At 40.5% G+C, this 13,916-nt stretch overlaps 1 protein-coding gene across 1 annotated transcript; it reads left to right on the forward strand.

Annotated features, from left to right (window-relative positions):
• Positions 1 to 7,418: 7,418 nt before the first annotated feature.
• Positions 7,419 to 12,570, forward strand: LOC114275499 (uncharacterized). Its single transcript, XM_028217539.2, has 7 exons — positions 7,419 to 8,182; positions 8,892 to 9,068; positions 9,180 to 9,329; positions 10,491 to 10,592; positions 10,680 to 10,750; positions 10,864 to 10,931; positions 12,050 to 12,570. Exons 1-7 carry the CDS (start codon positions 7,892 to 7,894, stop codon positions 12,289 to 12,291), a joined length of 1,101 nt encoding a protein of 366 aa, XP_028073340.2. The 5' UTR covers positions 7,419 to 7,891; the 3' UTR covers positions 12,292 to 12,570.
• The last annotated feature ends 1,346 nt before the right edge of the window (positions 12,571 to 13,916 follow it).

The following is a 13,916-nucleotide window of genomic DNA, read 5'->3' on the forward strand; positions in this document are numbered from 1 at the left end:
TTAGCCTTGATGATGGCCTCCAGGAAATTGGCACACTACTTTCACGCCCACACCATAGTCGTCCTCACAGCTTTCCCACTAAAAGCTTTGTTTGAAAGGGCAAACTTTTCTGGGTGAATTTTGAAGTGGGCAGTAGAGTTGGGACAATTCGACATCAAGTTCCAACCCAGGACCGCAATAAAAGCCCAATCTTTGGCAGACTTCGTCGCAGAGTTCACTCCTGGAAGTCATCATATCTGCCCAGTCGACCTAACTGACACAACCGAACTAGGGACAGAAGTTGACGCCGGAGTAGCGCAACCCCTAGTAGAAGGTACTCAGTCAAACTCCAAGGCAGACCAGACTAAGGACAACAAGGAAGAAACAAACCAAGGCTCACCAACAGTACAATCAGATGGCGAGGGGCAAACAGCAAGCATGGACCTTGAAGAAAACATCATTCTTGACCCCACGACATCATCTGACCCCTCCACGTGCTGGAAGTTGTTCGTTGGAGAGATGTGGAAGCTCTTTGTGGATGGAGCATCCAACCGGCATGGTGCAGGGCTTGGCATAGTCCTCATCTCCCCAGACGGCCTGATTGTTGAGCAAGCAATCAACCTTGGCTTCCCAGCATCAAACAACGAAGCGGAGTATGAATCGCTTCTCGCAGGACTCAAATCAGCATACTACATGAAGGCCACCGAACTAATGGTTTACAGCGACTCGCAGTTGGTGGTAAATCAAATTTCTGGCAACTACGAAGCAAAGGACGATAGGGTGGCCAAGTACCAAGAGTTGGTCAGAACAGAAATCAAGAAATTTGAAGTGGTAAGGATAGAGCAAATCGGTAGGGAGGAAAACAGCAGAGCCGACGAACTAGCAGGCTTCGCCTCAATGGCAGATTCCTCCATACCTCATCCACTACTACTCGACTACTTACCAAGACCAAGTATAGAAGACCCTGAAGCAGAAGAAGTATGTTGCGCAGAATTAGGCCCCTCTTGGATGGATCCCATCATCCTGTTCCTAAAAGACGGCATCCTATCAGAAGAGAAAAAAGAAGCCAACAGAATACGAGCGAAGTCGCAGCGATTTTGGCTATCTCCATCTTTGGCATTATATAAGAAGTCATTCTCAGGGCCTTACCTAAAGTGTGTCCATCCCAGCAAAGTGGAAGCATTCTTGTTCGAAATACACGAAGGGGTGTGCGGAAGCCATCAAGGGGGAAGGTCACTAGCTTACAGGGCCATTTCGTAAGGTTATTGGTGGCCATATATGCAGGCAGACTCAGAGAAATATATGAAGAAGTGTGAAAAATGTCAAAAATTCGCACATCAAATACATCAACCAGCTAGAGAACTCCTACCATTAACTAGCCCATGGCCTTTCGCAATGTGAGGCTTGGACATAGTAGGACCACTTCCAACAGCACCCGGCGGCAGGAAGTTCTTTCTCGCGGCAATAGACTACTTCACAAAGTGGGTTGAAGCAGAAGCATTGGCATCAATCAAGGAAAAAGATGTGAAGAAGTTCATCTGGCAAAACATCATCACTCGATTTGGCATACCAAAGGCCCTAATCTCAGACAATGGCACTCAATTCGACGGCAGAATCTTCAGTGGCTTTTGTGAAGAGTATAAGATAGAGTTCTACAATTCTACACCGGCATATCCTCAAGCGAATGGCCAAGCAGAAGCATCAAATAAAGTCGTCTTGGATGGACTTAAGAAAAGACTAGAGAAGGCAAAAGGCAAGTGGGCGGACGAACTTCCTCATGTTTTATGGGCTTACCGCACCACACCTCGACGATCAACAGGAGAGACACCATTCTCCTTAGCCTATGGAATAGAAGCAGTAATCCCACTGGAAGTTGGCCTCCCCACAATTCGAAGCGAAAACTTTGATCCAGACTTAAATGGAGAAGCCATAACATTGGAACTCGACCTTACAGAAGAAAGAAGAGAAAGGGCATTGGTTCACATTGCTTCATACCAACGAGAATTAATTAGAAAATACAACAAAAAGGTGTATCCAAGACAATTCAAGATCGGCGATTGGGTACTGCGCAAGGTAATGGGAAACACCTTAGTACCAGGAGATGGCAAGTTAGGGCCAAACTGGGAAGGTCCTTACAAAGTGGTTGGGTTAGCAGGCAAAGGGGCATACCACCTAGAAGACAAGGACGGCAAAGCAATCCCTAGGCCATGGAACACGGCCAATCTCAAGTTGTTTTATTTTTAGCTTTTTTTCTTTCAAACATGTAATTTCTTCTTTTTTTCAATAAAACAACCAATTCTTTTTTAGCATGAGTTGTTCTTTGTAAAAATTAGTTTTAGTAAAGACAGGAATATTACAAACTTTTTGTTCTAAGTTAGCTGGAAAAAACTAACTTAGAGGTTGGCTGGAATAAACCAACACCCTTTCTAAGCCCAGGATAAGGATCCAGGCTACATGACGTTTTGGCGGAATAACTAAACAATGTTCTAAGTTAGCTGGAAAAAACTAACTTAGAGGTTGGCTGGAATAAACCAACACCCTTCCTAAGCCCAGGATAAGGATCCAGGCTACAGGACGTTTTGGCGGAATAACCAAACAATGTTCTAAGTTAGCTGGAAAAAACTAACTTAGAGGTTGGCTGGAATAAACCAACCCTTAGTACTCTTCAGCCAAAGTATGGGGATGGCTGAAGAGTGGTTGGTTGGATTAAACCAACTCTTTGTACTCTTCAGCCGAAGTATGGGTATGGCTAAAGAGTGGTTGGCTAGATTAAACCAACTCTTTGTACTCTTCAGTCGAAGTATGGGTATGGCTGAAGCGTGGTTGGCTGGATTAAACCAACTCTTTGTACTCTTCAGCCGAAGTATGGGTATGGCTGAAGAGTGGTTGGCTGGATTAAACCAACTCTTTGTACTCTTCAGCCGAAGTGACTTATGTCAACCAAAGAGTGGTTGGCTGAATTAAACCAACTCTGAGTACTCCTCAGCCGAAGTAATTATGTCGGCTAAGGAGTGGTTGGCTGGTAAGCATAGTTAGCTTAATCATTTAAAACCAGAATGATAGTTGGAACAATAGAAGACATTACAAGTGCAAGCACACGTCAAAACCGGAATAAGAGTCAAACAATTTTCATTCATTGAAATTGAAAAGCAAGTACAGAGGAGCATAGCCCGGTTACAAAGACAAAAAGGTAACAACAAAGAGAAAAAATCAAGAAAAAAGATCTTCAATTTCGACGTCAAAGGCAGCGTCGGCATCAACTTGAAGACCGGTTTCAGGGAGAAGGACGTTTTCAGTCGCAAGAGTGGTTTCGGTCGGAACCACGGTTTCACCTGGTTGTTCAATAGTTAGATCTTCCACCGTGGGCTCCAACCGAACTACCTGATCTACATTCACAACCGGAGTATCCTCAGGGGCAGAGTCTTCATCAGAGTTTGAGCCCTCAAGAAACTGCTGCTGCATGGCATTTGCATATTCCATGAGGGAGTTCGGTATAAAGTAGGTTGGAGGGTTGAAAACCTCGGTCTGTGGATCATGACCGAGCTTCTCAACGGCTCCCCTCCAGCCTCACTTAAAGAACAGATCCTTGGCCGCCCCACACTGTTTGACATATATATCCTCTGCCTTCTTAAAGCCTTTCTTTTCGGCCTCTTTTGCGCTCTCCTTCGCCTGGGATATTTCGGCATCTTTCTTCCTTTCGAGCTTTACCAGCTCGCGCAAGTATTTGTCCTTCAGAGCAATGGCAGCCTTCTGCTTTTCGGCTTCGGCCGAACTAACCAGCTCGGTCAGTCTGCCGATCTCATCTCGTAGCTCGGCCATTTCCTTTTTGGCCTCCTCCAGCTCGGCCGCTTTTGCCTCAGCTTCTGCCGCTGCTTGCCTGGTTACTTTCCTAAGCTTCAGCACTTTCCTATGAGTGATTTGGTTTTTCTGAATGACCTGACAAAGCAAAGATTTTCCTTTAGCCGAAGTAGAAGTTGAAAAAATGAAAGTAGACAGAAAAACGACCGAAGTTGCTTACCAGAATCATGGATTTAGTGGTAGACTGGATGGCCTTCAGTTCGGTGTTTAACTGTTTGTGGTGGTGCTCCATGTCTTTGGGCAGACACACACTCTTGGCCAGATTGATGGCTAACAGGTGGTCTTTCTCAGCAACAACCGAGTCCGTATCTCGGATGTCTCGGTCGTTGAAAGTAAGTTTTGGGGCCCAGCTGCCGGTAGTTCGGTCAGAAGGTTCCGGTTGGGGGCTCGGTGGCAAGCTTGGTGGAAGTGCAGGCTCTGCTTCATCAACCAAAATTTGTTCGGTTTCAGCAGTCCGGGCGCGCTTGGTTCAGCGGGAAGAGGACGGCTGTTGAGTGGGGAGGGCCACAACAGCAGGCTGCGATTGGCTGGGTGGCGTTACTTCGGGCCTGGTTGTCTCGGTTAAAAGGGCCTTGACTCTATTCCTTTTTGCCATCTCTTATTCAGTTGTAAGTGGGACTAGTCTAATCTCGGGTAAGGATGGGTCCGGTTCTGGGGCGTCTTCAAGAAGGAAGTCAGTTACTCTGGCTTTCCGGCGACCGCTGTATCAGTAGGTCGGCTCGAATTGCAGCAATTTAGCCCAGCTACGTCCTGGATATCGTAGTGCAGCTCGCAAAGTTGCAAGGTTTGGATAACCGTATAAGGAATAAAGGTGGGCAGAATCTGCGAAAGAAGAACTGTTAGTTCGGTTAATACACTAACAAACCGAAATAAAAAAATGCAAGGAAGAAGACCGAAGTTAAATTACCGGGCTCTCATTTTTTCCAATTTATAGGTTGGCCAGGAATTTGGGCTTGAAAATCCTCAAAGTTCCCAGAGACCCAGAAAAAGTCGTCGTCATTAAGGTCTTTGTCCGGTGTATACTTTTTTATCTTTTCTCGGCGGCGACGTATTCTAAGGTAATAAACCCACCCATATTCTTTTGAGCCGATAGAATATTGATGGAAGATTTCGGCCAGGCCTAGGTTTAGTCTGGCTTGGCGGTTCAGTTCGGCTATTTCCATAATTATGCGATATGAGTTGGTGGATAGTTGGGTTGGGCATAATCTAGTCTGCCGAAGAAACTCGCAAATCAATGGTTGAACTGGAAACCGCAGTCCGGTTTCTATAATGGATAAAAGGGTGAAAGGGACGAAGCCTTCGTTATCCCAGGGAATGACGTCCTTTTCGGCCAAGACCAGTTGGACGTCATCAGGTATTTGGTAGTCCTTCCTGAATTCGGCTAGGCTGCCCGGAGTATTTACTAAGTATCTATGCTTTCCCATCTATCGTATAATTTAAGAATAAATTATATCGGTGCAAAACTTGTGCTCAGTAGCTCGGGTGAGCGCACGCAGAAGTGCCTGGGCAACCTAAGTCTGCAAAGTAGAAAACACGGGTTAAGCATAGATCATTGGACCGTGCTACAAATTAAAAACGAGGTTAAAAAGTCCTACTTCGGCTTTATGGACGGGTTCTATCTCGGTTCAGCAAAAGCTAGGTAGCTCGGCTTGAGCAAAGTACTTATTAGCCAAATCTTGGTTGCATCTCAACATAATGTCTTTGGAAACAATTTTGTTAGACCGGTTTATAGTCTAGGGGCAGCTTTCTGAGTTCGGTCTAAAAAACTAAGAAAGCTGGCTCAGCCCCAAAGGCCTAAATCGGTTGAATTTGGAGTTTTGTTATTTCGGTTAAGCCTCTAGGGGCAGCTTTCTGAGTTTGGTTTAGAAACTAGGAAAGCTGGCTTAGCCCCAAAGGCTTAGCTCGGTTGAAGACCGAGGTTCCTTATTTATTAAAGTCAGACTTTGTTCGATGCGTTGATCTCGGCTAGGGTTATTCGGGAGTTAGTAACCTACTGAAACTGCTGACTTTTGGAGTTCTAGTTCGGTTATTATCTAAAGTGATCTGCCTATGTAGGACAAACAATATCCTAGTTCGGTTGCTACATGATTTTGGATTCAAGACTAGTTTTCTACAGAATAGTCTATATACGCATGAGTTCTACTGATTTTCTCATGAAAGTACAGAAGCAAAAACGAGAATAAACAAGCATGTTTTGCAAAAACATAAACAGCAGAAAAAAGAACAAAATAGGTTTCCTGAAGCAAAACAGAGGAAGAGGATGGGCTTACTTACCAGATTGGAGAAGAGGGAACTGGAGTTGGAGTAGTGGCAACAATGAAAAGCACGAACTTGGAAGCAAAGAAATGGAGGCACAGAAAGAGAAGATAGGGTAGATGAATGTAGGTGGATGATTCAGAAAGGAAGGGGTGTTTTGTGAAAAGAACGAGCGGCAAAAAGGGGCGGGACTGTTCAAAATTTTCATGGTATGAGGCCTGTCAGAGCCTGCCACGTGTCATTGGAAAGTGAAGCGTTACAGTCAGTGATTGAAGAGACGTTTTGACCGAACACGTAGAGCCGGAGTAAAATAAGCTCAGCTGGAGAGGCTAAGTGATTTTTTAGTTCGGCTGGAAAAGCTTATAGACGTTAGCTCGACTGGTCACTAGGTAATCCCAATCATGCCATGCAGATGGAATTAAGGGGCAATTGAGAGGGTAATTTTTGGTGAAAATTGGGCCGAGCTATGAAATGGACTTTATGGCCCCAAAGTACGAAGGACCGGGTAAAATGGGCCGAGAAGTTACTCCGGTCCATGAGAAATAAAGTTACTTCGGTCAAAAGAGATGAAGTTACTTCAGCTCAGGAATTGTAAAGCTACTTCGGTTTGGACAACTTGAGTTAGTCCGGTCTCCGAGTTAGTCCGGTCGTGACGTATTCTGGATAGGTCGGTCAAGACCTTGCTACTCGGTAGCTCGGTCCCAACACATGGTTCATGCAAGGGAGAACCAAGATGAGTAAATGGAAGGGCCGAACTAGGGATAATTCGGCCTACCTCGTGGCTCAGTTTAGCCAGTTTACTTCGGTTAAATGGAAGTTCGACCATAGTAAAAACCATCCCACTTGGTTTAAGCAGTGGGGGGTGTAAAAGGATAAGCATTATCCTTTAGGAGTATGAATCCTAGGAGAACTCTGTATGGAGAAATAAAAGTCCTACTAGGATTGTGCCACTCGAAACCTATAAAAGCTCACAAGCATCACCTTGGAGGAGGTAACATAACACTACATACAATTTTGCTTCCTGAATACATTGAGCTTTGTCTATTTGTCAAGTTTTCTGACTTAGGCATCAGAGAGGTTTCCGGTACACACCCGCCAGCTAGCTCACGTTTGTGTTTTCAGGTGACAAAGCGACGTCGTACGGAAGTGCGCGGACTTAGTCAACAGGATTATACGTGGAGAATTATTTCCTCCCCGTACAAATATGATAATTTTATCACAGTGATGTAAATATATATATATATATATATATTTTAAATAACGTACCAAATAAAATTGATTTCGGTGAATTTACCACAAAAGATGTAAAAATTGGATTGCAGGTTGAAATTTATTCTTGTAGAATACCTCATCAATGCAATTGAATTTACAAGTGGTACATGGTCCAAAGCCCGGTCCACCAGATTTCGGCATCAAAATGTAAAGGAAAACATTTGGGAGCTTTAAATTATGGGTTTTGAAGAGTTTTAAAGAGTGAATTTTAGTTATTGATATGATATTATGGTCTTATATTTTTTGTTCTTTTTAAAATTTTTATCTCATTAATATTTAATTAAAATTTTAAAATTAGAGGTACGAAGCGCATTGTTAAAATCCAAAACGTGACTCGCATTTGTCACAATTTTTTCTTTTTTGTTTTGGACAATTTTCACAGTCATCATTCAAAAACTCAAAAAACTTCGGTGTCTCAGACAAAGACAAGGGGGATATTCTCTAAATGTTCCAAAAAAAAATTCGATCTTTTTCAACTGACAATGATTTCCCAACTCCGTTATTTTCATCCTAGGGTTTAGCCACCATGATTCCGTGTTCTAGGGTTTCAATTCTCGCGGAGGAGAGAGAGAGTGAGCGAGCTGCTGCTGCTTTGGAAATGGAAGCCCGAGTGAGCGTGTGTGGCCGCGGAGCGCTGGTTGACGGCGGCACCAGGAAGTTCTTGCAACCGCTCCACCACCAGCAACAGCAAACGCCGCCGTCGTTGAATCAGCAGACACAGATTGGGACGGTGCCGCAGCTCCTCGCCGGCGGCTTCGCCGGCGCTTTTAGCAAGACCTGTACCGCTCCCCTTGCTCGCCTCACCATTCTTTTTCAGGTTTTTCTTTACGTTCTCTTTTGTTTTCCCATGTTTTCACTGGTTATACTCAAAATGAATCATGATGTTGGGCATGGATAAATGAACTTGTGGAATTTTAAAATCTGAAATCCAATTGCTTAAATAAAAAAATAAAAATAAAATTCAAATTGAGACTAGAAGCTCAAATTGGCTTCCCAATTATATCTTCTTCTTCTTCTTCTTCTTCTTCTTGTTAATTGTAGAAATTGTAAAGAGTAAAGCACAAAATTAGATAAGGTATTTGGACTTTTGTGGTGTTTGGTCGTAAGATTTGGGCAGAGATTTGGAAAAGAAAAAGTTGCCTGAGATTAGGTGAAATAAAAGTATATTTTATTGACATTTCATTTGCTATTTTTCTTTTCTTTTTCCTTTTGCTTTCCAAATTTCCCAACCAAACACAACCTTTGTTTGAAAAGTTAGTGTTTTATCCAAAAAAGCCACTAATCAAAAATATCACATAAAACCCAATTCCCAGACGAATCCTTAGAATGCCCATGTTCATGTAGGATGTGTACAAGTAGAATTTGTTTAACAAGATTAACACCAAATTGCATGATATTCTGTTCAGCGGTAGAGCTAGAGTTTGTTCGACAATATTATTTGTGTTAGAACTACATTTTTGGTTTTCCTGAATCTGGGTTTATTGAATTTATAGATTTTTGGTTGACCTTTTTCCTCCTCTTATTAGGTGCAAGGTATGCACTCTGATGCTGCAGCATTGAGCAAGCCTAGCATATTGCGTGAAGCTTCGCGTATTGTTAACGAAGAAGGCTTTAGGGCATTTTGGAAAGGGAATCTAGTGACAATCACTCACCGTCTTCCTTATTCTTCAGTCAATTTCTATGCTTATGAGCGATACAAAAGTGTCAGTATAAACACTACGTGATATACTACCATTTTTGTGGTTATAATACAGTGTGATTTCAAATAAGCAGCTTGATTTTTATCGTTTGTCTCGTCACTTTTTTTCCTGCAGTTGTTGGAATCAATTCCCGGTCTACAAAGTCAAGGTGGTTTTGCGGGTGCAGATATTTTTGTGCACTTTGTTGGTGGTGGGTTAGCTGGAATGACAGCTGCCTCTGCCACTTATCCATTGGATCTTGTCAGGACTCGTCTTGCAGCTCAGGTAAAATAATTTGTGGTAAGAAAAATTATTTTCAGTCCAAGATATCTTGCTATTGTTCTCATTGATATGTCTTGTATTTGTGATAATATCCATATCTGTGCTTCTTAGGGTATCTGTTTGCATTTGCTTCACTTATATGTATTTTTCAGTCAACATCCTCTTTGTTCATAACTTTGATTGGCTGATAGGGTTAGGATTGGACAAATTCATGAGATGGTACGCGTAGTGTCTGTTCAAGATTAAATGAGAACCAATTAAGATGTTTTGGTCATGTACGGCGGAAGTGTGACATTATCTACGTTGTGGATAATGGTAGGGGACGAGGGAGACGAAAATTAACTTGGGTTGAGATTAGTCAGAAATGTAAGCCATCTTGCAGTTTAATTAAAAGGGTACGGCTCTTGATTGAGTGGAATGACAAAAAAGGATTGATGCAGCCAACTAAGTAGTTGGGAAAAGGCTTTGTTGAGTTGAATTTGTGTATCATAAATGTAAGACACCCATATTTAATTCACCTATACTAGTATAATAAGTGAAGCCTTAATTTGTCTCCTCCTTTTAGTATTAAGATTACATATATAAAATGTGACTTTAGTGTAGATGGGGAGGAAACGCTAAGTTGCCCATAGAAGGTTCATGAAAACACATACTTACGTTCATGAAAACACATACTTACATTCATGCATATACACATACATGAGCCTATAGATACATAATGGTAAATAAATTAGGAGAGTATGGTTTCCTGAAATGACAGTACGGATTAAATAGTTGAGTTAATCAGAAAATGACAGGCAGTGTATTTCTTCTGATAGTTAAACCTTCTGGTCATTTAAGATTTCTATAACGAAGTGCCTTTTGGTTAAGCCTTATCCAGAAAAGTTATTATAATGTGTGTTCTTATTGGGTGGAGAACCATTCTTCTATCTTATGCTACCAAGCTATTGTTTCTGAGGGCCAATGCTTGCTAAGACCTAAATGAAAGTTCTTTCCTCTATTATCTTTGTGTTTATTTCCCTCCTTTCTAATGGCTTGGGGTTGCATATACTCAAAAGGGGTCGTAGTTGATTTAATTTGATTTCAATTTTGTTTGGCCACCTCATTCATTTTACTTTTTCAGTTTGAACTTGTTTCTTGGCTCATTTAGCGTAAACTATGCAGAGGAGCACAATATATTATCAGGGCATTTGGCATGCAATTCATACCATTTGCAGAGATGAAAGTTTTTTTGGCCTGTACAAAGGACTTGGAGCAACATTGCTGGTGAGCTTTATACTGTGTTTCTGTTCATTCTTTCCTCCCCCATATCTTTGACTCTTGTTCACCATTGAGATGATTTGAAAAATGCAGAGTGTTGGACCCAGTATAGCAATAAGCTTCTCTGTTTATGAGACACTGAGATCTTATTGGCACTCTCAAAGGTGAGACTTGTTAGTTCTTTCTATCAAATGAGGCATTTCACATGCAAATCTGTGTGTTGGCTCCTTGGTGTTCTGGTGTATGATTTCTGACATTTTTAGCATCTTGATATTAGGCCAGGTGATTCTACTGTCATAGTTAGCCTTGCTTGTGGCAGTCTTTCTGGGATTGCATCATCAACAGGTGTGTGATCTGCAACCTGCAATGCTCCTTGAAATTTATACCTCCTTCATAAGATACATATTTTGCTGAACATAGTTTTAACATCAGAATCATGCTTAGCAAAGAAATGTTCTACTGATTTATAATCTTCTTATTTTCTATTGCCTTGACCCTTTGCTTCTCATTTTGTGCTTGCCTTATCACAAATGACTGATGTGTGCTTCCATCATAAAAGAATTTCCAACTGATTGCAATGCATTGCATTTGAGGTTTAGTTTGAGGCGCTAAATTTGCATTACATTTCTTACCTAGGGCAGCAAACGAACCGAGCCGAGCTTTGCTGAGCTCGAGCTCGGCACGTTTACTTATTGAGCTCGTTTATTGAACTCGAGCTCAATAAGGAACTAGGCTCGAGCTCGGCTCAGCTCGGTTCATTAATATTAATGAAACTCGAGCTTGGCTCGATAAATTTTTTTAAAATATTATTTAAATTATTTAATATATATTTTAATATATAAATAATATATTTATTATATAATTTAAATAATGATAAATGAGCCGAGCTTATGCGAGCTCGAGCTCGGCTCATTTACTAAACGAACCGAGCCGAGTCGAGCTTGTTAATGAACAGCTTGGTTCATTTGCAGCCCTATTCTTACCTAGAGTTCAAGACACTGAGTTAAAAAGATCAATTTTCAGGAAACACCAGAAAGCTATTTTCTGTTCTCTGTTTTTAGTTTTCCAATTAAAAACCCTGAATTTTCAAAAATTTCTAGAATACATGTTTATAAGAATAGTTTTTTGAAAACAATGCCAACTAACTTCAGATAATTTAGTATGTCTTTAGCATCTCGTCTTTTAGTATTATCTTTAATCTAAATACAACTCTTACAATCTTTTCCCAGCATTGCAACTAAAAATATGCATATTTAGCTGCTTCATTCCTTGTAAGAAGGCTGAAGATATAGGCTAAGGAAGTCTTCCTTCCTCATTGGCATGATTATAATTTGTTTATTTCTTCATTTTTTGAAATTTGATAAGAGGTTGTGACCTGGCACATTGGCAAGCACTATCTGCCCCCTGGCCCCAGCCTAATTTGGATCTCTTTTTAATTTTCTGTTGGTCCTTAATTCTTGCAGCAACATTCCCTTTGGATCTCGTCAGGCGAAGGATTCAGTTGGAAGGTGCTGCTGGCCAAGCCCGTGTCTATAATACGGGCCTATTTGGAACATTTAGGCATATACTCCACACAGAAGGGCCAAGGGGGTTATATAGAGGAATTCTGCCTGAATACTACAAAGTTGTTCCTGGTGTAGGAATTGTTTTCATGACCTACGAGACACTGAAGAAGCTTCTTTTGCATGGGCCTTCAAATAGTTAGTTGTTCACCCAGTCTTCATATGTTAAAGGAAAAGATGAGGATCGGTTGGTTTAAGACACAGTAGGTAGAAAAAAGTTTTTCCCATATTTTTTATTTTATTTTTTTTAAAAAAAGAAGAGAAAAGAAGAAGGTATTTGCTGAGAAGTCCCATGGTGGCAAATTTTGGGGTTGCTGCCATGAAACTTAGTATTTTTATGTATAGGTTATTAGATGGTATTGTGAGAATCATATCAATTGTACCTATCTACTATCAATACATAATTGAAACATTTTCATTCATTGATGATTGTATAATCACAGGAGAATTTTTGTTGCAGAACGTTTAATTCTTGCGCCCATTCAGGTTCTGTTTGCTGATTGCCTGTGTGTATTTTTCTTAGGTTGTTGGAGATTGTATTAGTGGTCAAAGAGAAAAGATATCAAAGAGAAAAGATTATTTTTCTTTCATTTCCTTTCTTTTCTTTTCTTTATCATTGGTATAAAAAACTGTTACTGAATGTAGAGATGCAGGGATTCCAGGCTAAATAATTAGCAACAGGAAACTGGTGAACCAGGAAAGACGTCTCAATCACTACAGTTCAACTTGGTAGATTATAGCGTATGTTTACTTGCAAATAAGAAGCATACAACACTGTTCTAGTAAACCAGGTGTATTATTCAGTTTGGCAAATTTGAGTACACCCCTCATACATAATATTTTTTGGACAGTTCTTGAGTGTAGCTTTTCCGTTCTCCTTTTGATTGTGTTTAGACCTTGCATTTAACTAGTATTTTGTGAAGGGAAAGGAATTGGAGGAAAAATATTTTCACTTTTTTCTTCTCTTTTTTTTCTTACTCAAATTTATGATCTAAACACAGTGTTTAGGCTTTGTTTGATTGGGATATATAAGGGGAGAATGTGAGAGTTGATTAACATGAAATTTGAGGTGCCTTCCATGCTTTTTTTGTCTCCTTTTACCCCCTATTTGAATGCTTTGGATATAAGCGGTTCAGTTTTTGTATCTCAAAAGAGTGGATATGCAATATCAATCACCCATGATATTATATATCTCCTACCACGGGATATGTGTTGTTGCATCTTTATTCTAATGGTAAAAAATAATCTCTCTTCTTATTTTATACTAATAAATCCTATTTTAATCAAACATGGTAAAATTAATCTCATAATATATATAACCCATTTATATTGAATATATGGCTAAATTATACTTTAATCCCTTGTAGTTTACCCAAAAAACATGGAGTTCTCCTATAGTTTCATTTGTAACACTTTAACTCCCTGGACTTCATACCAGACTGCAATTTTAGACGGACGTAATAGAAATTGTAAAAAATCTAAATTGTCCTTATTTCTTTATCTAATTTTTTTCTTATGCCATTACAAATCAGAACATTCTCTCTCATTTTTCTTTAATTTTCCCGTATTATTTTCCTTTTCTTCTCTCATGTCTTTCTCATCTCATGACAAACCATACATTTCTTATACCATCATCAAATACATCTATCTCTCTCTAGAATTTAGACCCAAACAAACACTCATATCTTTCTCTCTAGAATTTAGACCCAATCAAATAATCCATTAATCCATAGCTGCCCCAAACACTCCTTCATCTCACCTGAGAGAT

Source organism: Camellia sinensis, chromosome 3 (assembly GCF_055761805.1).
Source record: "Camellia sinensis isolate YWXY chromosome 3, ASM5576180v1, whole genome shotgun sequence".
NCBI classification, from domain to species: domain Eukaryota; kingdom Viridiplantae; phylum Streptophyta; class Magnoliopsida; order Ericales; family Theaceae; genus Camellia; species Camellia sinensis.

Excerpts from the sequence above, each read along its gene's own strand:
- LOC114275499 (XM_028217539.2), top strand. The coding sequence starts at position 7,892 with ATGATTCCGTGTTCTAGGGTTTCAATTCTCGCGGAGGAGAGAGAGAGT. Across the intron at positions 10,593-10,679 it reads GACTTGGAGCAACATTGCTG|AGTGTTGGACCCAGTATAGC; the intron begins GTGAGCTTTATA and ends TGAAAAATGCAG. Across the intron at positions 10,932-12,049 it reads TGGGATTGCATCATCAACAG|CAACATTCCCTTTGGATCTC; the intron begins GTGTGTGATCTG and ends TAATTCTTGCAG.